The sequence below is a fragment of the Homalodisca vitripennis genome, chromosome 5 (genome assembly GCF_021130785.1).
Source record: "Homalodisca vitripennis isolate AUS2020 chromosome 5, UT_GWSS_2.1, whole genome shotgun sequence".
NCBI lineage: Eukaryota > Metazoa > Arthropoda > Insecta > Hemiptera > Cicadellidae > Homalodisca > Homalodisca vitripennis.
This window is the reverse complement of record NC_060211.1, coordinates 85,805,426-85,833,192: the sequence shown is the minus strand read 5'-3', so window position 1 is coordinate 85,833,192 and position 27,767 is coordinate 85,805,426. Positions and strand designations below refer to the sequence as shown.

The 27,767-nt window shown below is 35.8% G+C and overlaps 1 protein-coding gene across 1 annotated transcript; it reads right to left on the bottom strand.

Annotated features, from left to right (window-relative positions):
- Positions 1-494: 494 nt before the first annotated feature.
- On the bottom strand, positions 495-17,975 carry LOC124363536 (proline-rich protein 4-like). The gene is made up of 3 exons (XM_046818786.1): positions 17,505-17,975; positions 17,319-17,360; positions 495-1,109 (listed from the first exon to the last, which is right to left on the bottom strand). The coding sequence occupies exons 1-3, from the start codon at positions 17,973-17,975 to the stop codon at positions 495-497; spliced, it is 1,128 nt and encodes a 375-aa protein (XP_046674742.1).
- Positions 17,976-27,767: the final 9,792 nt, after the last annotated feature.

Here is a 27,767-nt window from a genome sequence, read left to right as displayed (position 1 = left end):
GTTAATATTTGAAAAATAAATCACAGCTGTTCCTCTTGTAATTATGATTTAATTTTTTTAAATGTATTTGCAACCATTATCCCGCATTTGGTTCCAATTCGAAATAATTGAATATTTAAGTTTGAAGAAAAGTATATCGCAGCCTTCTAGTCTAAAAACGATATTATTTGAATACGCAACGAGGGGTAATTTGAAATTTTATGGAAAGGGAGAGCGAATGTTATGAATATTACTAATAAATATTAATTACTGTATTACCTTAACTCGTCTACATCAAATTGATGTGCTCTAGTTTCTTCAAGTTCGTAACCATGGACATTAACTGGAACCTGTACAGGATATGGGAAATGCATCAACAACGTAGTTTATCAAACAATTATCTTTATTACGGTCAAATAATAACAAATAAAAGTCTTTACTCAGTTTTGACTTTCCAAAATTATGTACAAAACAATTTATTCCTTTTTAAAATTACAAACTCTTACTCAGTAGGCCTACTCATGACCAGAGCTGTTGAAGTCCCCGAGTCCACTGTGGCTTTCTTCTTCTCCTCCGTAGTGATGACTGTAGCTCTCATGTTTGTCTTCGTGGACAGGAACTGGAATGTGCACTGGCACCTTCACAGGGTATGGCACCTCCTTCTCCACTGGGTATGGAACCTTCTTCTCCACTACAACTGGGTAAGGCTTCTCCACTTTGTATGGCACTGGCTTCTCAACTGGTACCTTCACAGGGTAGGGGACTTTCTTCTCCACAGGGTAAGGCACGTGCTTCACCACAGGTACGTGATAGGGGACAGGTCGAGGGACATGCACCTTGACTGGGTAAGGGATGTGCTTCTCTACAGGATATGGGACCTTCTTCTCGACATAGACAGGGTAAGGTTTGGGTACGTGGTATGGAACTGGCCTGGGCACATGGACCTTCACAGGGTATGGTATCTTCTTCTCTACCGGATAAGGTGCAGGAATGTACTTCTTCACCGGGTAGGGCACTGTCTTCGTCACGTGCACTGGGTAAGGCTTCGGCACGTGGACGGGGACCGGCCGCTCGACGTGAACCTTGACAGGGTATAGCACTTTCTTCTCCACGTGGACAGGGTACGGCACCTTCACCTCCTTCTGGATAGTGATGGTCTTTACTTCGTGGTGACGATGATGGCCGTAATCTTTGATATCTCCCACAAATTCATGACCTCCAAAGTGTCCTCCACTGAAGTCGTGTTGACCGAAGTCATGAATGCCTCTCTTGTCGTTTTTCTTACCTGCTATCCTCTCGTCAGCAAGGATCGAGATTACCAATGTCAACATCAGCAGGAGACTCCTCATAGTTGCTGTAGTAAGAGTGATTGTGCGGTGTAAAAGGCTGCTAGTGGATTATATACTCACATGCTCCCCCGGTTTATTGCGCTGCACGAGTAATTAATGATGTAACTTGATTGCAGAGTTATACATGTGGAATGCCGAGATTATTTCACTAACTGGCATATCATGCTATAAATATATATATATATATATATATATATATATATATATATATATATATACTATATTTTGTACCAACAAAGGAATCTAAATATTGCTCTGAAATCTTTTAGAAGAATAAAATTCTTATCCTTCAGAATAAAAGGCTAAAACCCTTATTCTAATCACTTTGGGATGAGCTTAGCTTGAGCAACATTGCACCAAACAATATTTTGTACCAACAAAGGAATAAAAATATTGCTCTGAAATCTTTTAGAAGAATAAAATTCGTATTTTGCAGAATAAAAGGCTAAAAACCTTATTTTAAGCACCAATCCACCATTCACCATTCACCATTTTCCTTTCCAGTTGAAGAATTGTTGAGGTATGTTGAAATGATATGTGAGCTTGGCTGTGTGAACTATTCTCACACTCGGAAAGTTATGAAAAGCCAGATTTTATTTTCTCGATAAATTTTCGAATGCTTGCCAGAGGGCTATTTCAAACATTTTACTTTTTAAATTTTTACTGGCCAGTGATGAAATGTAGGAGTATGTTTACACCAAATAAAATACTTACACATCAGTATGCACGCTGTACATATTATACAATATTTTATCAATCAATTTTTAGTGATTTCATAGAAATGAAAAATGTTTAGGGTGGTTTACTATTACCGTCTTGAATGTACAATACAGTTGTACGGAGCATGATATAATATTTTATTCTTTTGGAAAGTAAAATTTTTATAGTTATAAAATGCAAAGTATGAATATATTTACACACACACACACACACACACACACACACACACACACACACACACACACACACACACACACACACACACACACACACACACACACACACACACACACACACACACACACACACACACACACACACACACACACACACACACACATATAAATTAAATTTGTATAAGTGGCAATAGCCGAATTTAATTGCAAACAAAAGTCGTTTGACAGGTATTTGGTCTTCCGATTATATGTTAGTTTGGTTATTTAAACGCATATGTGGCAGATACGGCCAAATACAAAATAACTGAATCGTAAAAAGCAAGGGCTCAGTGGTGTAATGGTAACACATTCACCCGATAAGTAAGAGATCCGGGTCCCCGCAGAGCAAATTTTTTTGTGATTCAATGTTTATTAAAAATTATATATATATATATATATATATATATATATCTGTATACGCGTTATATCAAAGTATGAAAATATTCATATATAATATATAAGGAATATTTTGTTTACTGGGACTCTCAAGCCAGATGAGTGATAGATCTGAGTTCGATGCTCGGAGGAGCAAGTCTTTTTTTTAATCAATTTGAAATTAAAAGATATTATGTCCATTAATGCAAACTTTTGGATAAATTTGTAAACAAATACTACTCAGTAACTCATCACTTCCGATTTTGATAATATTTTATTTATACGATTTTTCAAATGTTAGATTAGACCGTGATCTTTACGTAACTAGTAGAGTCTTTTGGAAACAGAAATTGGTAATAAAAATGTCTAAATGATAAAATACTACTTAAGTAAGTGCCACGGATTTCATTTAATACTTCAGATGTATTCGTACAAACTCAAATATTAAAATATGAATCCTATTGTAAAATTGTAGTTTTAGCTTCCGGCCCAACACTGTTCTTTATACACCCAGAATTTCAAAACAGTTACTACTAATATTCTGAAGTTTCTGGCCGAATTTTACTGAAATAAGCCACGCCGTGTTAGGGATCTCTTCTAGTCTCTGATTGAGGAAAACGTGGACACGTCTTGTTATCCAGATAGAGTTCCCAGTGATGCCTTGGCCACTTCTACAGCTAGGATGGGGTGCAGCAACAGGAACTGTCCCCAATAGAGATCGCTACTCGTTGCTTGGGGAGATTTTGGAGTCCGGATAAAGGTGAAATTTTATAATTTTGCATCTATTCGTCTAATATACTAATTAAATATTTTTATAAAACTTACTTATGAATGGTTCCTTAAATGAAACTTTTTGCCTTCGAATTTTGAATGAGTGTTTGTCACCCCATAGATTTATTAAAAATTAGAACGATTTGATATGTGATCCCTAACACAATTATATGAATAAATAGAGCAATAACACTATTCTAACATCAATTCATACTTTAATTGTATAATTTTTTAAGATATGGTATTTTTATTTTGTAAGTAATGGAAGTATTCTTTGATTATTGGATAGATAAGTGTGTTATTTATTAACATACTTACACTTTCAAACTATAAAATAAATATGTATCGTATTTCAAATAACAGACATTGTGACACAAAATTTAACGTACTGCCTGAACAAGAGATTACTTCTATTCAAATAGCATGAAAAATGTGTAATATTCATACTTGTAGTAAAAAACCTCTTGCGATTTTCCTTCTAGACGTAAATCATTCGTATCATTAATTGCCGACCAGAATCATTAATGTGGCAATCTACCATTGCGTCAACCATTAGTGTCGGATATCTGTCTTCCAGAACCCATCCACCCCGGACCCCAGCCCCATCATCCCCTACCACTGTCACAGACGCAGCCCTCTATTTCACGCCAAATCATGACTCCGTAAAAAAAATATTTATATCCGGTCGGAGAAGAAACTGCTTTTTCAAATAGCTATGACTTAAAACTTGACAACCTTATCTCCTTTTGGTTCAATCAATTCCAGGTTGGAGATGACTTTGCAATATCGAGGCGCTGTTCTTATGACTTTTTCTTTAAATATTTCATCCAACCTCAAATAGTCCATAAGTTATAGAGATCATTTTTGATCCTCAATTGGACAAATACAGAAATAAATTATGAATCCACTGTTTTGCATTTCGCAGCGATCTGTTTCGTCCCTCAGGAGATCTTCAGGCTACAATTCGCTATTTGGACGCTATTATTTCGTCAATACAAGATCTGCTTCAAATATATGTCAAATTAATATAATTGTTACACAAACACATAAAAATACGAGTATATGCATTCACGTGCAAACATTAAACGGTTGTTTCTGATAACATTGTTCTAGGATCGGCTTACTACCTAAATACACACGAATAATAAAAACTGTTGTAAACATTAATTTGTGTGTGAATGTAAACTTGTGTAAATAAACGAAAGACTTACCTACTAAAATTATATAACAAACATTTGATGTTTGTACCTCAAAGCTTGTATTTCAGGCACTCATAGTTTAACTAGACGTTTTATATAATTTATTTTATCATTCAAACAAAGAAGGGTAGTAAGTTGATATAATGCATTGCTTTCAATAATATAAAAATATAAAAGTGAACAGACCACCTGCTTTTTTATGTAGAACTTATAAAACTGTAAAATCAATCTTCAGAAGAAAGATTCATAGATTGTTAGGAATTTTTTAAGTTTATCCCTTTCTTAATATAAGACAAAGCAATCACTTGAACCACGCAATATATTTATTATTATTTCTCTGCCTTAGTATATTGCAAGCAAGAGAAAATAAGACTGTATACTAACTGGGAGTGGGGAATATCATTCTACTTTGTATTCTGGGTATTATATCCTGTATGATTATAAGGATAAGTCAGTTACGATTTGCATTAATTTTTTGAATTTTTATTATACCCAGTAATAAATTAAACAATAGGTAGATAATCTGAATTTGGGATGAAAATTAATTAGCTTGAGCAACATTGCACAAAACAATACAACAATTTTTTACCAACAAAGGAATCAAAATGTTGCTCTGAAATTCTTTATAGGAATAAAATTTGTATTCTGCAGAATAAAAGGTTTTCTAACCTTATTCTAATCACCATTCCACGTTGGATAATTTTTAAGGCGTGTTGAAATGATATGTGAGCTTTGGCTGTGTGAACTATTCTCAACTCAGAAAGTTGTGAAGAGCCAGAATTTAATTTCTCGATAAATTTTCGAATGCTTGCCAGAATTCTATTTGGACATTTTACTTATTTTAATTTTTCTGGCTAGTGATTAGATTTAGGAGCATGGTACACCAAATTAAATACTTACACATCAGTATGCACACTGTACATATTATACAATATTTTTATAATATTTTATTAATCAATTTTTAGTTATTGTGCTGAAATCAACAATTTATAGGGTGGTTTACTATTATTGTCTTGAATGTATAATACAATTAATTATACGGAGTGTGATATAATATTTGATTCTTTAGGAAAGTAAACTTTTTATACTTATAAAATGCAAAGTATGAATATATTTTTGAACAATATGCATTTTATAAATAAACATATTTTTATTAGTAAGTAAAATTTTCGGAGATTAGAAATAGTAGTTTTAATTTATCCCATTTTATAATTAAGTTGAACACATGGGACAGCAGGTATCTTTAGCGAGAGCGCCACATAAACCAGAAGAGAGCTTAACTTATCATCTAATAACCCTAGTTACACCTCTCATATACTCTTGCATTTTGTACTTCAACAATCTTCCATCAAACTATCATAGCATTACCTCGTTCCATAGTTTTCCGTAAAACTGCTCTAAAATATCACTAAACCCAAACGAGTTCCCAGGGTCTCACAGCTCAATTATAAACCCATCGTAAACCTATAAACCTATCACTCGGATGGGTTTATTACCATTCCAGTAGGGTAATCTACGATAGGTTGAAGACCCATTGTTGCGCAGGCGCAGCTACCGGGATCACTTTCCCGCCTAATGGCGCGCCGGTCTCTAATAAAGCCCGCTTTACTTCCATTGCCAACCGACTCTTTTATTTCTTGCCTATGAATGGAACTTTAATGCGACCAATAACTTTTGAATTGTCTTTACAGTAATTGATGATAACCTGCCTCGATAATGCAGTGCCTGGGTAACATGAACGGAGTTGGCTGCGGTAAGGAGTGCTCTATCTGAGAAAGTGATGATCGGTTTAAAGCATTTTGTTTAAAAGGACATGAAAAATGTTTCGGTATATGTGTATCAAGGGACGTAATGGTTGGCTATGGAAATTGAGAAAATCTTGGAAATATCAAATGTACTGGTTATATTATTAATTATTCGCATTTAAGAGTTTGGATTTCCGTTTTTAGTGTCAGTGATAGTCCAGTAACCAAAAAAATCTGCATGGTATAAACACACTACATGGCTTTTCTTGAAATAGATCAATTGCTCCTAAGAAAGAAATCCATCGTTAACCAAGCTAATTTGTATGGAGTTCGAAATGAAATGGTCTCAAAAGAGTTTGAAATGTGTCTTCTGCCTACTTACTTGTTATTTTGCCTTTCCCAACACACACACAACAGCCGCTTAAAATACATGCTAATCATCATTAGCTAATGATATACTGGCCTCAAGTGATGATTTTCAATCTCTTTATATAGTTGTCTGATGGTTATATATAGTTATTGTTTACGTGTCTGAGAAAAAGTTTCGTTTCATGCTTTCAGCTCGTTCGCCACCCTTGCATTTTGACGTCCACTAAACCTAGCTTAGTTGACGATCGATTTGATCGTTTATCAATTCAAAAATTCAAAAAACTAGGGTTTGTGCATATAAAACGGAAATTGGTTCACAGCTCCTAGACAATGAGTACATTGTGCTCGCTGGGATATTTCTTATAAAATAAACCTTGTATCCACTGGTACTGTACATACGTTACTTTGAACTATGTACATTTTAGCATATCTCTCTCTCTCTCTCTCTCGATTTTTTATTTCTTCAGTACACAACCACGCTACACAATATAAGTTGGTGTAATTTATAGTGTCGCCAACCCATGCGACACTACTAATCTTTGCATTCTTAATTACGCTAAAAAAGCAAAAGTTTTAAGTAAGTTTAAACAATAATTTAAAAGAATTCAGTCTAGTATAAATCAATGAAAATAAAATATCATGTCTAAATTAAAATTATTCTGTTAAACAATAATTAATAGAAGATTACTACCTAATTATATCGTTAACAAAATTAATAATTGTTAGTGAGTGTATAGTTAAATAAAAATTAATTTTTTCACCGTTGAGCTCAACACAAATTGTGTAGTTTCATGTCTTCGAGTTGTTTGCGTTCGTGTAAAATAAATGCCCATAATTTTCCCGATAATCTATATACGTCGCGTCTAATCTATGTTGTGGTCTATAAATAGAATTATCAACCTTGCATCATTCTGCAAGAGTGATTTCATCAAAACCACATGTAGCCTATGTAGCTTACCAACCTTGACTGTATGTACGATAACTCATAATATAAATCTCCTGGAGACATGAAAGTTGTTATGTACGTTCCTCTTGGCCCAAGGAAGAATTTTATTTTTTTTTATGTCAAAGTCAAAAATTGTCAAACCGTCTGTTTGTGCAATAACTGTTAAATCTTTTTAGAAAGTTACAGGAGACATGAAAATTAGTACATATTTTACTCTCGATCGAAGGAAGAACCGTATCAACTTTGAAGTCCCAAAGTCAAAGGGCACTTTGTCCGTTTGTGTGTCTGTTTGTGCAATAACTGCTAAATCTTTTTAGGGAGTTCCAGGAGACATGAAAATTAGTACATATTTTCCTCTTTATGGAAGGAAGAACCGTACCAACTTTGAAGTCCCAAAGTCAACGGGGACTTTGTCCGTTTGTGTGTCTGATTGTGCGATAACTCTTCGTAACGCTCTGTCTCGTCCTGCGATTTAACTATTTCACATGAAGCTACACAACACAAACACAGTAATCAGAAACCCAACCCATAACAATTATCATTACTTTAAAGAATACACACGTAACGTGATAGTTTCAAATTCCGAAAAAGAATTTAACAATTTAGGAATAACGTTTTATACAGTACTCAAAGTGACTTTGATTTTACGATTGCAACACCAGACAATATCTGAAGCTGCTAGGAGTGTGTTTGTGGTAGCAATAGTCTGACTCTTGGAATGACGAGTTAAATGGCACCTCTTATCGATCCAGGGCACGTCTTGGTGGGTCCGCTTAGCTTCATTTCACCCACAATTACATTAATGACAGGGTGGTGTGAAGAAAACACCCCTGGAGAGCAACAGCTTCCCCTTAAACTGTAACGCACCCCGGATGTAACCAACCCCGTTTCTTTACACCTTCCCTATTATTTTTACTCCTCAAAACTTACACTTGGACCAATTTTGATAAAATTGGACTTGAAAGCTTTTATGACTTTAATTAATTATTTCAATAACCTTATTAATAATTTTGACTTATCTCAATTAAATCTCTGAATTGACGCTAAGAAGTGTTACTTTATTTTTTCATAAATTTGGAGTAGTGTAGTAATTACTATCTTACTACTTATAGATAGTATAAAGGTCGTAATTAATTTCCTAAGCTTACAATAATCATTTCGTATGAAATAATGTAGTGACGAACTGCATACGAAATGCGTCCCTACATTATGTTTTACGTGATATTTAATAACGGTTTTTGAACACAATTGTAAGATTAAATCAAATTTAGAGGTCATGTAGGTAGGATTATGTAGACTCTTTAAAATGGTATACTATAAAATTTATACGTTAATGCTATGTACTCGAGTTTGTGTAATATGATTACAACTCCTGCAACTTAATAAAAAGAATACAATATTTGTTCAAGAATATTTAAAACATGATTGCGTCACGTTCAATTAAAATCTAGTATGTTTGATAGGTTTTAATACATCATTCTCTATAGGAAAATATTTCAATTATAGCTCGTTTGTGCCCATAGTTACAATATTGAGGCAACAAGGAAATGTAGAAAGTTACCAGTGGTTTCTAAAGCCCTCTAGGTCTTTGGTTTGTATGGCTTGAACATGCTAGTATTCTTTTACTTTATTTAAAACATTTAGACATGAAACTTAGATTGTTCGGTAGCAGTAATAGACAATATTAGCTGTAGAAAATCGAATCTATCGATTTTAATGACTTACGCACATAGAACATTCACATAGAACAATATAAGTCATTAAAACCCATAGGTTCGATTTTCTATATATATATATATATATATATATATATATATATATATATATATATATACACACACACACATCATAATGTAATACGTATTAAATATTAAGTTCAATTATTATATTAGTTAGTTAGTCTCATCCATATTTAAGAGCGAAATGGTTAATTTAAAAAGCAAATTTATTCTTCCGGGGGCAGTGAACCAGAATTCCTTAATAATTAGACAAATACATTAATGATTGAAAAATAAAAGTAACTATTTTATTTGTCCTACGGTTGATTAGCACCACATGACAATCAGAAATCAGAGTCAAATCAGACATTTAGATTATTTAGAGGTTAGGCCGGAATGCGAGCCTATAGTTAGTTCTCCCCTGAAGCTGTGGTGTAAGTGCATTACACAATCTTTCCCATGAAATTGGTGGTGTGGACCTCTCCAAATATCAGGAAACATCTCTAAAAAGTAGCTCCGACCGCTTGTGTGGTCCGCGGCTGCCCCGCCCCCTCATAGGGTTAAACCAACAAATGAATTGTTTCATGGTCATTCATTAAAGTCGCATTAGGCGGCCAAGGATGATCGGGCAGTGACATTTTTTTAACGGTTCCCGGAACAACCTGACCATTAACACTGGTCATGAGTTGACATTCTGCCGAACCGGCACGCAACTGTTAAGTAGTGCCATCCGTTTTGACAGACGACGTTAAACACCGTGTGATGTCGTGGGGTGGTGCTCTCCCGTCAAACAGGAAACGAGCCGCGATGAGAGTTTAATTGTTTGATGAAGAAATCTCGGCTCGTTAGTGAGGACTTTGTGATTCTCTAGAGAGTCTGTAGCTCTGGAGATGTTGTGGTTGTAACGATCCTAGTATATATCCAGTTACGATCCGAGTTCCACATCGGCAAACAATATTGATTGTTTAGGCCTGAATCATCACTCCCGCGCAAATTCTTTTCATTCAAGTGCAATATTAACAAGGGTGGATGGTGCGTGATTCAATAGTGAATTAAGAATTAGTGATTTATTAACTACTTTAATTTAACTAATCCTTATAGCGAGATATAATTTTTCTGCGTTGCCTACCACTCAACATAGCGACACCATAACAACAAATTATATTGTTTATCTTGTTATTCAATACAGAACGTCTCAGAACTTTCTACCAATACTTTCAGGTATTATTTCTAAACCAAAGATAAACCAAAATTTCATATTAAAACTTAGTTACAAAACCAATAATAACCCGGAATGACCACCATTGCGATTTTTTACTTAAGTATTTTTAATTTGAGATCAACGGCTTGTTCTAATGAGTTAAAATTTGGAATATAGCTGTATAACCTAAATAGCTAATTATATTTATATGTTTTAAATCCTTTACTTTCAAAACGTGGTTTCTTATAAAATTTAAGCATAAATGTATTAAAAATGCCAGATAATTTTAAAAATTCTTTATTATTACATTTTATTTAGATAATTTAATTAAAACTTCTACGATACCAAGTTCAATAAAAACAGTTGAAAAATAAGGGAGTTATTAGTTTGTAACAGTTGTGATACAAAACCAAGTACTACACGATACCTACTGTGATTATGTGACAGCACTTTTTTGAGCCACAATCAGCTGTTTTAATTTTAGATGCTCTAATCAAATGATTAAAACACTACAATTTTGAACAGTAGTCATATCTTTACCAATTGCAAAATTTGGGTTTCTTTTGATTAAAACACAAAAAAATAATAATATGGTTAACGTGTTTTCAAACATAAACAATAAATATGTATTTGTGCATTTATAAGCATCTAATTTATTTTTATAACGATAATTATTAAAACAAATATTGGTAAATTAGGAAAGAACTAAGACCGGTTTCCTGAATTTCCTTTATTGCAAATTAAATAAGCTATCTTTGTACAATTGATTTTAGATAAAATCATACGACCAATTCTTAATAGTCTAAACTATTCACGGACTACACCTAATATTAACGAAAGTTTTAAAATAACTCTGTCTAAAATCTATGTCATACTGGAAATTCGTTATTAATTGAATCAGGTCATTTTAAAGTGAGTAACCATTTCAGATTTCTTGCTTTAGAAGGAAATGTGACGGAAATCGTGTTTGCATACTTAATTAATGGAGCACAGCGACGTGGCCTCGAGCCAGCTCTGTGCCGGTGGCTTAGGGCCATGCTGTGCTCCAGACGGATCAGGGCCGATCTCAATGAAGAATCGTTTGTGATCGCACCCACAAGGGGATGCCCTCAAGGAGGCATCCTGTCACCTCTACTGTGGAATCTAGTAGTAGATGGTCTACTTGAGGACCTTACTAACAATGGAATCTATGTCCAAGGATATACAGACGACATAGTCCTTATGGTACAGGGAAAACATACAAATGTTGTTGTTGATATCATGAATACCAACCTTCAACATGTACACAACTGGTGTCATGGAGAGGGACTGAAAGTAAATCCCTCTAAGACAGTAGTTGTACCATTCACTAGGAAAAAGAACCTAGAGTCTCTTTCTAGGCTGAAACTCGCATCCACACAGCTTGAGTGGTCAAAGACAGTCAAATATTTAGGACTGACTCTAGACCATAAGCTTACGTGGAATGATCATCTTAACAATATCCTGCACAAAGCAAAGTGGGCGCTCATGACGTCCAGGAGACTTGCAGGAATCTCATGGGGCATAAAACCCCATATAGCACTATGGCTTTACAAAGCAGTTGTAAGGCCTCAAATCACTTATGGTTCATTAGTCTGGTGGACAAAGGTGAATCAGGTAACTGCTAAAGCCAAGCTCGAAAGCTTACAAAGGCTTGGCACACTCTTTGCAACCGGAGCATTTAGGAGCAGTCCCTCAGCGACCCTCGAGGTGGCTTTAGGACTTCTACCTCTTGATGTCTATATAAAAGCTGAAGCACGTAAGTCAGCTTATCGGCTGATGGTTGCTGACTTGTGGAGGAATGGCACGTCTAAAACGGGCCATGGCACCATCACCGAAGCTGTAAACCCAAACGCTATTCTCGAAATGGTCTCAGACATAATGAGAACGGAGTTCGTATTCAATAAGCCATTCTCTGTTGACTTCTACTCCAGAGATGAGTGGAAATCGCAAGATAACATCCCAACAATAAGAAAGAGCTTTGTCTGGTACACGGATGGCTCGCTTATTAAGGGCAGAACTGGATATGGAGTGTTTAGTCAATCCCCTAGAACTGCCCTTTGCGGCAGTTTGGGACGGAACTGCTCCATATTTCAAGCCGAAATCTATGGTATCCTGGCCTGTGCCAACCTAGGCCTCACCAGAGAGTACCAAGGAAAGAACATCTGCATAATTTCAGACAGTCAGGCAGCTCTTAAAGCTCTTGACTCCAACAGCATTTCATCCAAGCTTGTGTGGGAGTGCTTCAACACTCTCTGCAAGCTTGGATCACGCAACTTTGTACGTCTTGGTTGGGTACCGGGCCACACAGGCATAGGTTGCAACGAATGCGCCGACAGGCTTGCCAAAAGCGGAGCAAGCATGCCATACACCGGTCCAGAACCGAGTTGTGGTATAAGCAAGTCAGCTGCTTACCAAAGTATAAACAAATGGTCCAGGAAGACACACCGCTTGCGGTGGCAGAGTCACCAAGGACAAGCACTCGGCAAAAGACTGCTTGCTGATTCTAGCTCCGGCTTCACCAGATGGCTGATGGGGCTGGGCAGGGATCAGGTTAAGCAAGTGATTGCCTTGATCACTGGACACGGCCACTTCAGGAAACACCTAAACACTCTAGGTTTACGAAATGAGGACTCGGAGTGTAGACTCTGCAATAAGTCTGAAGAGACTGCAAAACACATAATACTGGACTGTGAGAGACTGGGAGCAAGGAGAAGGGCTCTTTTCGGTGATAAACAACCAGGCGACGAACCAGATGCTAGTATCGGGGAAAAGCTTCTTAGCCTAATTAAAGGCACAAAGATAGGCTTACCCCTCTAACATCAAAGGGGCACACAATAAGCTCAGGTTGACGTGTGAGGATCTGTGAATCCACCCCAATACACCAACGCAAAAAAAAATAATAATAATAATTAATGGAGAGGGTTGCTTGCATTATTGCATTCCTGGGATATTTAATGATAATGGATGGTGGAGGTACATATTCAAGTCTGGTGATTTCCATGTAAACCCGTTCAATTATTTGACTTCCTTGTGCAGGAGTGCAAGGAGAATAATCTTTTGCTGCCTTGGTGTTTCCAGAGTGGCGAATGAAAAAATTTCTTTGTAGTAGAACGTCGTCAACTTCTGATCAACGACGCCCGCCTACATTTGCAACCACTCGGACAATTTGAGCACGTGGCAGGCGACAACTAAAGGGCAATAAAATAACTAAGTGACTGCCAGCTCATGACCACCTGTCTCGGTCTGTGTGTGGGGTTAGGCTTATTATCACAAATTATTGGCTGACCTTGTCAATCCCTCGCAAGTGTTGATAGGCATGTGACAGAGGTGACCCCACGCCGCGCCGTGCCGCACACCGTCCGTCATCGTCCAGTGACGAAACTGTTCTTGTTATGCAGATATACCACTTTACATCCCTCACGGTCAAGCAGTGGTGGGTCTAGGGCAGGAGACGTGTTCCCCTTCGAGGTTTTGAAAAAATAAATATTTGTGAAAAAAATGTATCACTCTCTTCTTCTAACAAGAAAAAATATAATTTACTTAGCTTTATGGACTTGACTGTGAGTATAGAAAATGTACTTCTAAATATTTAATTTTTTGCATACACAAAATTGCAAAATTATTTATTACAATAATGATAATAGTAAAAAACCACTCACGTTACCCTCTCGAAAGTCATGATAGAATCCGCCACTACGGTTAAGGATGTGGAATGAAAGCTGAAATGTCGTGGAAGTTTTAAAAAAATGAACATAAAACCAGCGAATTCAGTTAATTAATTATATCCAGACCGTACCGAACCATACATGTAAATGATGGTTTGATTTATAAGAGAAGATAAACATCGACATATCGATTAAGCATGGTGAATTTGATAAACAAATTTGTACACATTACATTAAAAAATAGAAGAAGAGTCATAAGATGATGGAAAACAGTCAAAGGGCATAGAAAGAGTTATCAAAGAAAGTTATATCACCATATTGGCGTCACTAATTGGTGAATTATATATGAATGAACTGTTGTATGCAACAGAATGTAAATCGCCAAATATAACAGTGTACAGTTTAAAGAATTCCTGCCAGTCTGTTTTGGAACATTGGTTTTGTTTTGTTTTTTATGCCTATCTCGCAAGTGCATTTGTACTTGGCTGGCATAGTTCTTCTTATGGTCTGTCTGTCTGAGTTCCTCAGGGTCTCAAGAATGACTTCATGGTACTCGATGGTATTGCATGTCCTTCTATGGAATTTGACTGAGCGAGAGCTGAGCCTAGTCGTCTGTAGGATAATTGTAGAACGAATTGAGCAATAGACTAGAAATTTAGAATGGAAGTTGAGCTAAGCCAGTTACGCGCCACGCGATGTGGCGTTAGCTACTCCTACCTTGTTGGATTCATACAGTTAGGGATGTCAATCTTTAGAATGCATAGATTATTTTTTAAATTCAGTTGTATAAAATGTTGGGTTGTTTAAATTCAAGTGGCTACGAACTAGTTTTTAATACTTTTTACAGAATGTTCTAGATCTTTGGATAATTTTTTGTTTTTTTTTTTTTTTTCTTAGAAATATCAAAATACAAAGGCGTAAAAGTTATTAACTTTTATTTTAGGGGATAAAACTCAATATTTTTTATTACAGCCGGCTTTTAACTCCACAAATGTAATACTAATAAACTAATTCCACCTAAACATGTATGATATAAAGCAATCAACGTTTTGAAACCAGAGCTATAAATTACATCAGAGAGTGCACAACCATCACAATGTTTTCAAACAGTTACAACAACACAATCACAATTCAGTTCCATCGAGAGTGTTTAGGAGCACTCAGTGATTTAGTGGCTATGAAGCCCGCCCGCCCGCTCCAGTATTGTGCGAGGACGGAGGCGTGGAGCGGCGCGGCGCGTCGGGTGAAGTAGCGGCACGGGCTACAAGCGATTGTCGTCAAACAATGTCTGATCGCGGATTATAAAGTGGGGCCATCAGAAAACAAAACCCCGCGGACAATAGGAGCGATACTGGAGAGGGCGATCCAATTAGAGCATTGTCGGGACCAGCGGGCGGTGTGGGGAGGGGGGCACACGCGCCCGAATAATTCAGCCGATCATACGCCACTTGTAGCCAATGTAAACACGCCCCCGGCCCCGACCCGCTCGTCCGCCCTGATTATTCCACAACGCCTAGGGCTAACCCTTTTTGTCACACTGGTGAAAAATGCATCCCTCGAAATGATGAGGCGAATTTGTATTGGTCTCTACTTTTCTGCGATTTTAAATCCCTTTTGTTTGATTTGTCTCGAAAGTCACATCAGAAATTTATAAAGGATAAATTATACTTGTGCTTTAATATAATACCTTATACAATTAATTAGTATTATCTCCCTTAAGTTGTTGTCTGAAGATGAGTTACGATTGTATGTCACACAATTAATCTGCTTGTATATATCTTAGTTTTCAGGTGAGCAAATATTGGTAGATGACTAAGTGATTAAGTGTACTTCATTTGGAAAACCTAAAAATCCCAAGGAGAAGACCTTTTGTAAGTGGGAAAAGGAAGAAACCAAACCTACACAAACAGAACGAAAACCTCATTATGAATGTTTTAAGTCCTTAATGTTGGAAATTGGCTGATAAGAAGATATTTACACTCAAAATTAAGATAGTAAAAAGAAGGTATTTAAGACAGTGATTATTGATTACTAGAAAGAAAGTGATTTCATTGTAATGAGTAATTTAAACCTCTGAAATTGGCTATTGACGTTCCTACAGGAGGCCCAAACTCTATTATAGATGGATCAGAGCACATTATGGTTCTACTCCAGGATCAAAAGGTATAGATACTCAAGTTTAAAATTTAACCACAAACTAAGCATCCACCTAATACCACCCACTTTCTATGTCAATAGCCATAAAAAAGGAAACCGGTTTTTGACTCATTTCAACCAAATTGCAACTTTGAAAATTCATAGTTCATAGACTATGAAACTTCATAGACTTGGAAACTTGTTAAGACCAGGGTACTGATTTTGGGTATGGAATTTTAAAATTGTGTGAAACCATTCAGGTCAGTGTTCAAACCATCAGGCACTGGTCGTTAAAAAACATATGCTTGATGTTGGTCTAAAATTGTTCAACTTACTTCCAGATCAAATTAACAAAGTGAACAAATGATGTAAAGAATTACTTGGCTAGATTTTATAGCTTTAAAATGTCAGTTGATGGTGTCATAAAAAGTGGTAATAAGTCTTTTTATATTATTAGGAGATTTGTTTGCCATTTATTAATTTTTCATTGTGTGATAATTTTCATATAATATGTTTGAAGAGCTTAAAATTTACCATATTTATATCGACCAAATACAATATATTGATTATGATCACATATAATAGTTTTTCTTGAGAAATAAAAATAGACAGTGCAGACTGGATTATATAAATAAATAATGTTACTTAGTAAAGACATTTATTAAAATAATTCTCATTAAAAATTTGTACAATATACAGGATCAGAAAATGACAACTCAAACCCAGCTTTCTAAAGAAAACTGGGTATAGTACAAACACACTCTTAGAATTAGAATTAAAAAATATTAGAATTATCAATTATATACATTAATGGCTATAATATTCTTCGTGGCCATAATGTCCTTCAGACTCGTCAGTTTGATGGAAGTCACCATGGCCGAAGTCGTGAGAGTGCTCGTGATGATGGACAGGAACGTGGACAGGCACCTTGACATGGTAAGGTACCGGCTTCTCTACTGTATAAGGCACCTTCTTCTCCACATACACAGGGTAGGGCTTGGGCACAGGCACAGGCACGGGTTTCTCCACAGGCACTTCCACCTTGTACGGCACCTTCTTCTCTACAGTGTACGGCACGTGCTTGACTACAGGCACGTGGACGGGGTAAGGTTTGTCCACAGGCACTTTGACAGGGTATGGCACGTGCTTCTCCACTGTGTAAGGTACTTTCTTCTCCACCACCACGGGATAAGGCTTGGGGACGTGGACAGGATACGGTTTGTCGACAGGCACCTTGACCGTGAACGGCTCCTTCTTGTACACCGTGTAAGGCTGTGGGACGTATTCTTTCACCGTGTAAGGCACTTTCTTCTCGACATAGACCGGGTACGGTTTGGGTACATGGACGGGGTACGGCTTGTCGACTGGCACTTCCACGGGGTAAGGCACCTTCTTCTCCACTGTGACGGGGTACGGCACCGGCACCTTCTTGGTCAGCGTGATGGTCTTGACATGTTCATGATGGTGTTGCTCATGTCCTCCTAAATCGTGGAGCCCGAATCCAAAGTCGTAATGGTCTGCCCGGACCAGCGCCGCCAGACACACTGCAGCTACCAGACTGATCATGTTGGTTCTGTGCTCTCTCACTCATCCTGGTCTCTTATATATGATTATCCTCCTTGTACTTCCACGGCGAGTGTTACGCGCTTCCCGTCATGCAACTCCAGCGATATGCTTTCTTGCTGAAAATTATGCAATTAACAATCCATCAATTAATCGTATGTTTCAAGACAACAATTATAATAAGAGTAAATTTAGATTTTATTTCATATTTATTTTTTCACTGTAATATAGAATGTGTCGCCAATACATTAAATTTTTAGATCTGTTTATGTAGAGGATTATTCAAAAGAATTTACTGCATTGTCCGTACGGTACTGTATCACGAACTCGTTGAATAATTGCATTATTAGTGTGCTTTTGCCTAGACTTAATGATGTAATTAATATACAAGGAGATTAGTAGTTAGTGATGAATACAAAATGGTTGATAATATACAATACTCATGACGAAACTGCATAAACTGTGCTGTACATTTCTTATACTATATTCGTATGTGCTTATGTTACAACTATATAATGGGATTTCGAGACTCATATTAGTTTAGTTCTTTGTAATAACGTGCTCGTCTATTAAGCATGGTCTAGGAACTTTGAATTGCTCTTGATAATTACTTTTATGTTTAATGTGCACACATTTTATCAAGCACAAAATTCAGGAATGAATGCAAAACATACACAATCCATGGTCACCAGATTTGATTGAAATTGTTGATTTCTGTGAAGTCGGCAGTGATTTTTAAATATGCTTTTTTACAAATGATGTTCACAACGTTCATAAGTTTTCACAAGACTGTTCTAGCACTTGATGGAGAGTGGATCTATGAAGAAAACAACTTAAAGAAGTAGGTTCAGCAAAATCCTAGATTGAGAAGATAAGAACCCAATAACCAAAAGTAGAGATTGTTTGAAGAAAAATATTGTGACTCAATAGAAAGTGCAGATTTTTAATAAATAGATCAATAAAACTCATGCTTGTTTGAAAGTCGGGTAAACACATTTTGAATCCCTACTACCACTTATATAGTATAAACACTAAGAATATGGTGACCATCCTACAAAGATGAATTTAGCGTGTCATTGCAGAAACGATTTTGCTCAATATCATTTTAATAACATCTGTATATATTATGGCATGTTTCGAAAAGAAGGTAAGCGTTAGTAAAGTCTATCACTCGAGGAGCTGGAACAATTTCATGCCTGTCTGTCCGTCTGCCCGATTAAACCTATGTACTTTACATTTTCCATGAAGCTTCATTTCTATGTAAGCAACATTGAGTTCCTTGATGGTCCATGTCATTCCATGGGATTTGGTTGAGCGTTGGAAAAACTGTTTACATTAGTTTGTGGGTAACCATGATGGCAACGAGAAGATCACAGAATACCTGTAAATAAATTTATAAACAACCTGAGTACATACAAACGACATTTTAACATGTGACAAAGTAACACATGTAGTTCTAAATTTGAAATTTGTTTAGGCTCAGTACAATCTGTTACGCGACACGTGGTGTGGCGTACACCTTGTAAAATAGTAGAAGTTAGACAAATGTCTTCCTGCTCGTTAGGTACGCTAAGGTCTCTAATGGGTTGTCTAAAACGTATAAAAGTAATGGGGCTCCTATAAACGTGAAAGGCGGCCAAGTGGAACGCTAAGAGCGTGTCCGGCCACGCGTCGACCGTAGCTCGAGCGAGTCACTCGGGGGTGGAGGGCGAATCATTAAGTGCCGGTTTTGTTTGAATGAAGTTAGGTCAAGGATGGGCTGATTACGCCATATGCTGGCCGGCTGTGTCTGCCGCTGCCTACCCCTTCACTTCTTATGTTACGATTCACGCCGATCAACCCTCTCGGTAAATAATGAGTCGAGGCTTTCACAAGAAACAGATTTGATGAGGAATACGGTTTTTGTGGATAAGTCATAAGTTTCCTTCGGTCCCTTAAAAGACCCGTATACTTTATTTTTTTGAACAATTACAGTGGACATAAATGTATCCAGTTCCGGGGTAGTGTGTAAATTGTTAAGAGTGCATAAAAAATTTACATCGTACAGGAACTGATGAATTATGATACCATCAGTGACAATCCATCGTCCCATGGTGTAGAACGTTAAAAATCTTAAATATAATTCATTTTGCATAAATATGTCATGTTGTATACAATTTTAATTTTCTGATGAGATGAAATCAATTATATAATTGATTATATTTTAATAAGGACTTGCAAATATTGTGTATGAACGAATTAAACTTTGACGGATCTGAGTAGGGGTGAGTTCGTCTATAGTTCGTACAGCTTCATTGTGAGGTTTATCAAAAACCTAACTCTAAAATTAAGTTATTACAATGCTAAACATGTGTGTCACAATCGCAGTTGTTTCAAAAATACGTGTGCAATTTTTAGGAATAGCGGCTCTGAATGTAAAATCTTTTGTTCAAGAAAACTCAATTTGTAACCATTTACTTTTATCTTTCACTTTCCGATAAATTTTGTACTTCTTTTCTAATAAACCTCATGGATAAAATTATACAGACTATTTAGTTTTAAAAATTCTGAAACATTGAATTATCGCCATTTATCCAGGGCTTTAAAAATGTTATTTAATGTTTTTCTTCTCATTGAGACTTTTACAGCTACATATAACTCGACAAGAGCCTTCATTAAGATTGTCCACCGATTCCACAAGCCCAATCTCTAGAATATATGAGTCACGCTTATGGCACATAATCTTTATAATCTATATTAGTGTACGTAGCTTTTATAATAATTTGAACAACTAAAATATTATCAATCCATTAAATGTTTATCTATATTCACCTAGATTGTATATGATCAGTTAAATATCTCAATTTTTTAAACTTGTGAGCCATGCAGACCTGTTTCAAAGTTAACTTTATTACTAAAAAGAAGTTTTGTGAGTATGTTTTAAAACTATAAAATGAGATAAGAACTTAGAAATGTATTGAATGTTATTTAATTAAAATCCGATTACTTATTTATTTCTAAGGATAATACGAATCCTCTGTTTATCCTTTCTTTTCCCACACTCCAAAGTCTGTAGCGAGGAATATAACTGTCAATCATAATAGTAGACCATTGAGAAGACACCATTATGATTGGAAGTGTAAAAAAATCTTCTTCACAAGCTAGAACATACTAGAATCAAAAATCCTTTCTGTAAATATTAATAAACAAATGTTAATCCAATAACATTATTATTTAGGGAAATTGCAGGTTAAAATGAATTTTACATAGGAAATGAACTTACAACATGTATACTTGCACCACTAACTGAAATAATGCTTGGTTGTTGGTTTATTAAAACCAAAACAAACACAAAATGGCAAAATAACATTAAAAGTTTATTTTTATTATTTAGATGATTGAAGTTATATTTTGTACGCCAAAATAAGATAGAGTTATAATAAAGTTTAAAACTTCACTTTTGTTCCTTTATCTGTTTTTTCCTATGTTTGTATTATTTCGTTAGAAAGCTAAAACAAAAGCAATATGAAGCAACAGCTAGGAACTAAGGCTGTAACTTTTCTAGCTAAAATCATACCGAGAAATATTTCACAAATGTTAGATTAACGTAAATGTTTATTTTTTCTAGTTTTTTATTGATTATTATTACTAACCAGATCGTCCACTATCAAAAACCCATTTATGTCATTCTGATAGAGAGATGTGTATTTTTATAACTGGTCCTGAAACACGATGTTAATTAAATTAACTTACTAGGCTAATCTAAGTTAAGTTTCATGATGAATAAATTTCATCTGTGGTTTAGTGATATAAATAGTAACGACAAATTTAATAGTATCTATAGATTCTAGGACTTTAATAATGCTTTACGATTGTAGTAGGCTTTTCAGTACAACTTATGTATGTACGAGTATATAGGCTATACATGAAATTTTGCCCCAAAGATTATATTGACAAAACAGCTATTCTTTTGAGAGTAAGAATAACTTTTCATTGATTTAGAATTGTGTACAATAATTCTGAGAGCCCATTATCTGCACATACAATTTAACATAACCAAAATCATTTCGAAAATTGCTTCAAACTAAAGAGATTAATTTAGTTTAGTTTTCGAATTCTAAACTTAATTAAGTCTAATAAATTTAAGTGATATTGAAATCATACTCGTACATCAGCTATGTTTCAAACCTAGGCAACTAAACTATTTAAATTCAAGATTAATCTATATATCAACTTTTTAAATTGTATGTCTCTGTCGGAAATTACAATATTCAACTTAAAAGCCAATGGAAAATTTGTTTTGGAATCATATATATATATATATATATATATATGTGTGTGTGTGTGTGTGTGTGTGTGTGTGTGTGTGTGTGTGTGTGTGTGTGTGTGTGTGTGTGTGTGTGTGTGTGTGTGTGTGTGTGTGTGTGTGTGTGTGTCAAATTTGTATAAATGGCAATAGTCTTATTTAATTTTTCTATAAACATTGAATCATTAAGGCGGAGCAAGTACTTTTTGCGATCACATGTCTTCCGATCACATGTTAGTTTAGTTATTTAAACGCATATGTGACAGATAGATACAGCCAAATACAATATAATTGAATCGTAAAATGTAAGGGCTCTGTGGTGTAATGGTAGCACATTCACCCGGCAAGTGAGAGATCCGGGTTCGAGTCCCGGCGGAGCAAGTACTTTTTGTGATTCAATGTTTATTGGAAAATTTTATATATATATATATATATATATATATATATATATAAACATGTTTATTGTTTATTCTATGACGTATTAAACTTTACCTCACTAAAAACTAAACATAGCCTATAAAAATGTATTGCTTACCAGGACAAAAAAAACTCAAATTTTCATCAGAAAGAGAACAAGAAGTGGTCCTATAAGCGGAAAACTCGATGCATTCGAGCCAAAAAGAACCACTCGCAATTTAGCTAATCCTCTGATCTGGTAACCTCTATAGACATGAAATTGAATAGTAGATGTATTAGAATGTCGTGTTTGTTACCTTTTTCTTATTTTGTATTTTGTTGTTGTTTGAAATCAGTAAAAATAATTTATTATTTATTAACTTATTCAATAGTACATTATTCTATTAGTTTAATTTAGTTTAAAACGAACCATTACTCAAGTCTCTCTTTTAGTTTATTAATAGACATTTTCGAGGATATGAACGTTGTGTTGTTCTGTTACATATAACTGACGATAAGGTGTAAGTTTTGTTTCATTAGTCACGAGTATTTTTACAATTGGGTGAAATTCAAAGAATATATTTAAACCAAAGTTTGTTATGTATATAAATAATATTTGAATTTAATTAAATTTCACTGGCTATGGAATATATGATAATCATAGGACTCCATTGTATCACATTATAAAGTGATTTCACTAAGAAAGTTACAGACTTCTTTAGGGTTTCTCCACTATTATTTGTTGTTTTTAATAGTGTTAATGAATCTTTGGAGGTATTAGATTGAATACATGGAATGCACAGGAATACAATTTAGTATTTAGTTTGTTTTTATAAATTTTGTTTCACTCTCTGAATTTAGGGCTCAGAAATACTGCTCTCTGAACTGAATCAGGAAGTAGCAATACTTTTCAGTCGCCATTAATTATGAGTCCAGATAAGAGTCTGTAGTGTTTTTATGCCAATTACAAAGTACATATATGCATTTAGAAAATTATATGTGAAGACGTGGGTATATGCCAGTCGTTTATATACAGTCACCAGTTCGACACTAGTTTATCAATGTCTTTTACTTTTATTGATTTCTTTAGTATAAACACATACAGACAGATAAACTAACTTCTATCCATTTTATGGTACATATTTACAGAAACTATTTACTTATTTTGGTGTAAGTAAGTAACCATCTCCTGAAAGTCGGAGCACTGTTTCCATATCATATATCTTTGACATGACTATTCCTTCAAACAACCAAACATTTAAAATATATTATACAGGTTTTTAATTAGTTTTATTATGATACAACCGCCATTTTTGTACAAAATATAACCTGCAAATACAAGCCTTATATACGATACCCCGTGCGATGATTATTATGAGCGAATAAACATACAAGGGATTGATTGGTTGGGTATGTTTTATGAACTGATAAACGCACACATTAGTATAATTTTATTTATAAGAACCTTTTAAGCATTTAGTAATTGTATTGAAACATAGAACCCACATATACGCCACCTGAGAGCCATTTTATATGATGTTAAAGTATAATCTCCCAAGATGAGTTACTAAAATAGGATTCTTAACTTTTATACTCCCACTTCCCAATCGTTTTAGCGCGTGAAAATTACGTAACTACTCGTATGCTGCAGTGGTCGAGGGTTTTCTCGAAGAAACCTACATTTTCTAAATTGCTCTCACAAAAATATATCAAATTTTTTCCTCGGAGTGTGGATAATGATTGAATAACGACGAACATTACGAAGTGGCCTAACAGTTAGCTCGTTAATGTCTGTGTTTATAGTTGGACGGAAGTATTGGGTTTATGGGAGCGGATGCCAATACAAACACCATTAGAGGAGCCCTGTAATCAGGGCAGTGACTGATCAATCTGATCGGCTCAGGGCGATGATGGAAGGGTGAGATGGAGGCGCCTCTGCGGCACACCCTCCGGTGGGTGAGAACATCCGCCGCGCCGCTACTCGCTACCAGGAGTTGTTGCCTTAGAGGACGAACAACCATCTTGGTGTTCGTTCTATAAACAGTATTTCTCCCTTAGTCTTAGTCGTGCAGACTGTTGTGATAGGTCGACTTTCGATCGTTTTTCATTTTTACAGATTATTCCCAACAAGTTTAGTATCAGTTATAATCGTATTTGGCCAAATTATCTATCTCTTCAAAATTGCGAATCTTGAAAAACTGTGTTATAAACTTGATTAAAATGTTTCATTTTAACAATTGTTTATCTGGGACAAAGCCCTTGGTACAGCCGAGCCGTCTCCTAATATTACATAGTATCAGCGTAAATTAATGCTTGATAACTTTTTGAGTAACTTTTTAGCTTTTTGACTGAATACAGTTGTCGACACAAGACATGCCTTATTATGGTACCAATGAATAGCACTTTCATTATCAAATGCGGTTGAATATTTGTTATCCTACGCCTCCGGTTACAAACAGTACAGCAATCTCCTTCCTTTCAGCCCAAAATGTTAACTTTTTTATTCCAAAACTAATACTCTTCTAGATATGTATACATTTTCTGAATGCAATTAAGTGGCTAATCAATATTTCGATGCAGTGTGAACCGAAAAACTGAGATAATAGCATAGTTTTTTTATGGCGGTCATATAATCAACTAACATCAACAACAATAGGTATTGCTTTCATTTCTACAGTGTCGATCAAAACACAGGAATCTAAAGTTAGGCTACTCAGTTAACATTTATATTTTGTTTATATTATGTAATAAAATGCCAGTTTGAAATTTATTGTATTGTTTAAAGAAGCTAAAATGTGACGATTAAACTATTTGTTAGCACAATAAAGATCTTCAGTTGCAAGGAACACAAATACATAAATATTGATTATATGGCTCTCATTTGGCTACATGTACAATTTTAATCAGTATATGAACTTGATCGAGTGGAACTCATACTCTCTACATGCTCTTTACCCAGACTTGCTTTGAATCCATTCAGAAATTCCTATATATGAACGTTGGTGCAATAAAATGACAACTGGAGTTGGAGCGTTGCTTGGAGTCGGGTGAATCCTCCACCCCCCCCCCCCCCCCCTTGAGTAAATCCAATGTATTAAACATGGGGAATCAGCCGATTAACACACTTTATAATGGCTTAAAATAATTCTAAAATGCTAAATCATTTTAAAATCAAAGCAGAACTAAACATATATAGATGTTAAAAGGATTAGTTTTACTCTGTGTGCATGTGCATAGAAAATTACAGTGACAGTTCAAATACATAAAATATTGATTATATGGCTCTCATTTGGCTACATGTACAATTTTAATCAGTATATGAACTTGATCGAGTGGAACTCATACTCTCTACATGCTCTTTACCCAGACTTGCTTTGAATCCATTCAGAAATTCCTATATATGAACGTTGGTGCAATAAAATGACAACTGGAGTTGGAGCGTTGCTTGGAGTCGGGTGAATCCTCCACCCCCCCCCCCCCCCTTGAGTAAATCCAATGTATTAAACATGGGGAATCAGCCGATTAACACACTTTATAATGGCTTAAAATAATTCTAAAATGCTAAATCATTTTAAAATCAAAGCAGAACTAAACATATATAGATGTTAAAAGGATTAGTTTTACTCTGTGTGCATGTGCATAGAAAATTACAATGACAGTTGTAAAATCCGAGCTTTGCTATCAAGGGACAGTACAGGACTAAGTGTACAAATCTATGTAAGAAAGTAAAAGTAAAGTAAGGGATGTCCTGTTTTACCAGGCGAAGTTAGGCCTAAGAAGCCCTCATCTCTAACACTTAAAGGTAAATTCCGGACTACCACCAATGGCCGGGCAGGAGGACTGCTTGCAAGGACAGGATCGCTCAGCGGTCATCCGTCCAAGTAGCAGCCAGCTTAAATGTATAATATTTATCTGTGGTATAACTAACGCCTGCTATACACTAATATACAACAACAATCAACAGCAATGAAAAATGTTATATTTATTTTCAACTATGTGTCCACCAGCGTACTTTCTCCAATTCCACTCCAATCTTCGTTTTTATTGTTACTCAACCTCATTTTTATTTATTATGCTAGGAATGTCAAAAGAATTTAACAGAATTTATGAGATCTCGTGACGGAACTGTAGGAACTCTACTAACATTTCCTTCCTACACCGACTGTACCCTACACAGCACTTGTTTCATAATACAGTAGCATTCGTAATGAGCGAAGGCTTCCAGTAATATTTATAATAAAATATGTAGTCCCCAGTCATCTGCTCTTCTATACCGCAGCAGATGGCTCTACCCTCTGTCCATTTCCTGCACTTGAATACAAAGTGCATCATCTTCATCCGCACCGTGCAGTATCACTTCTCAGATCTTCCGGAGGTCTTCGCAGGAAGTCAAATACTCGTAAATTGCCAGAATGTACTTGCTTAGTATAGTAGTTAATGTTGCCTTACAGAAATTTCTTCCACTTGCCCTGGCTTTCTTATGTCATACTCTTTCTCGACATTGTTTCGCTACCTCTTTTCTTTCTCACTAATACACCCCCATATCCAAACCAAACAGAGAGAGAAGGATTCTGACCATTCAAATCAAATTTTATTATTTGAAATAAAAACTTAAAAACAGCGATGCCAGTATATTTAAAGTAATTTTGTTTCGCTTCAAAAATCACTTCACGTTGACCTACGAAAACCCTTAGTATAATTTACAATTTGTAAAGTTAATACGCAGCAGTGGACACGTCACTACAACAAGGTAGTTAAATAGCCTGGGGGGGGGGGGGGTGGCACGTGTTGCGGTGATTAGCTAAATTCGCACGTTAACGCGACCAGGAGAGCAGAAGAAGCTGTCAGACTGGTCCAGCACCTCGTTACTGCAGCGGCTGGATGGCGTGTGCCAATAATTTGCAAAGTACTGACATTAAGATATTTGCGGACAGGAGCACCCGGCTCAATTACAGTCTCGGTACAAGCAGTTATTGAAAGTAATTGAAGCCGTTGCACGGCTGGCTGGTCCCGCCCGTGCTCGCCGAGCCGTGACTCTGATTGAATGGCCGTGTCGTCACGAACGGGTGTAGCGGGGTCCTTCGATGGTGGGTTCCCTTAGGAGTTTGCACGCA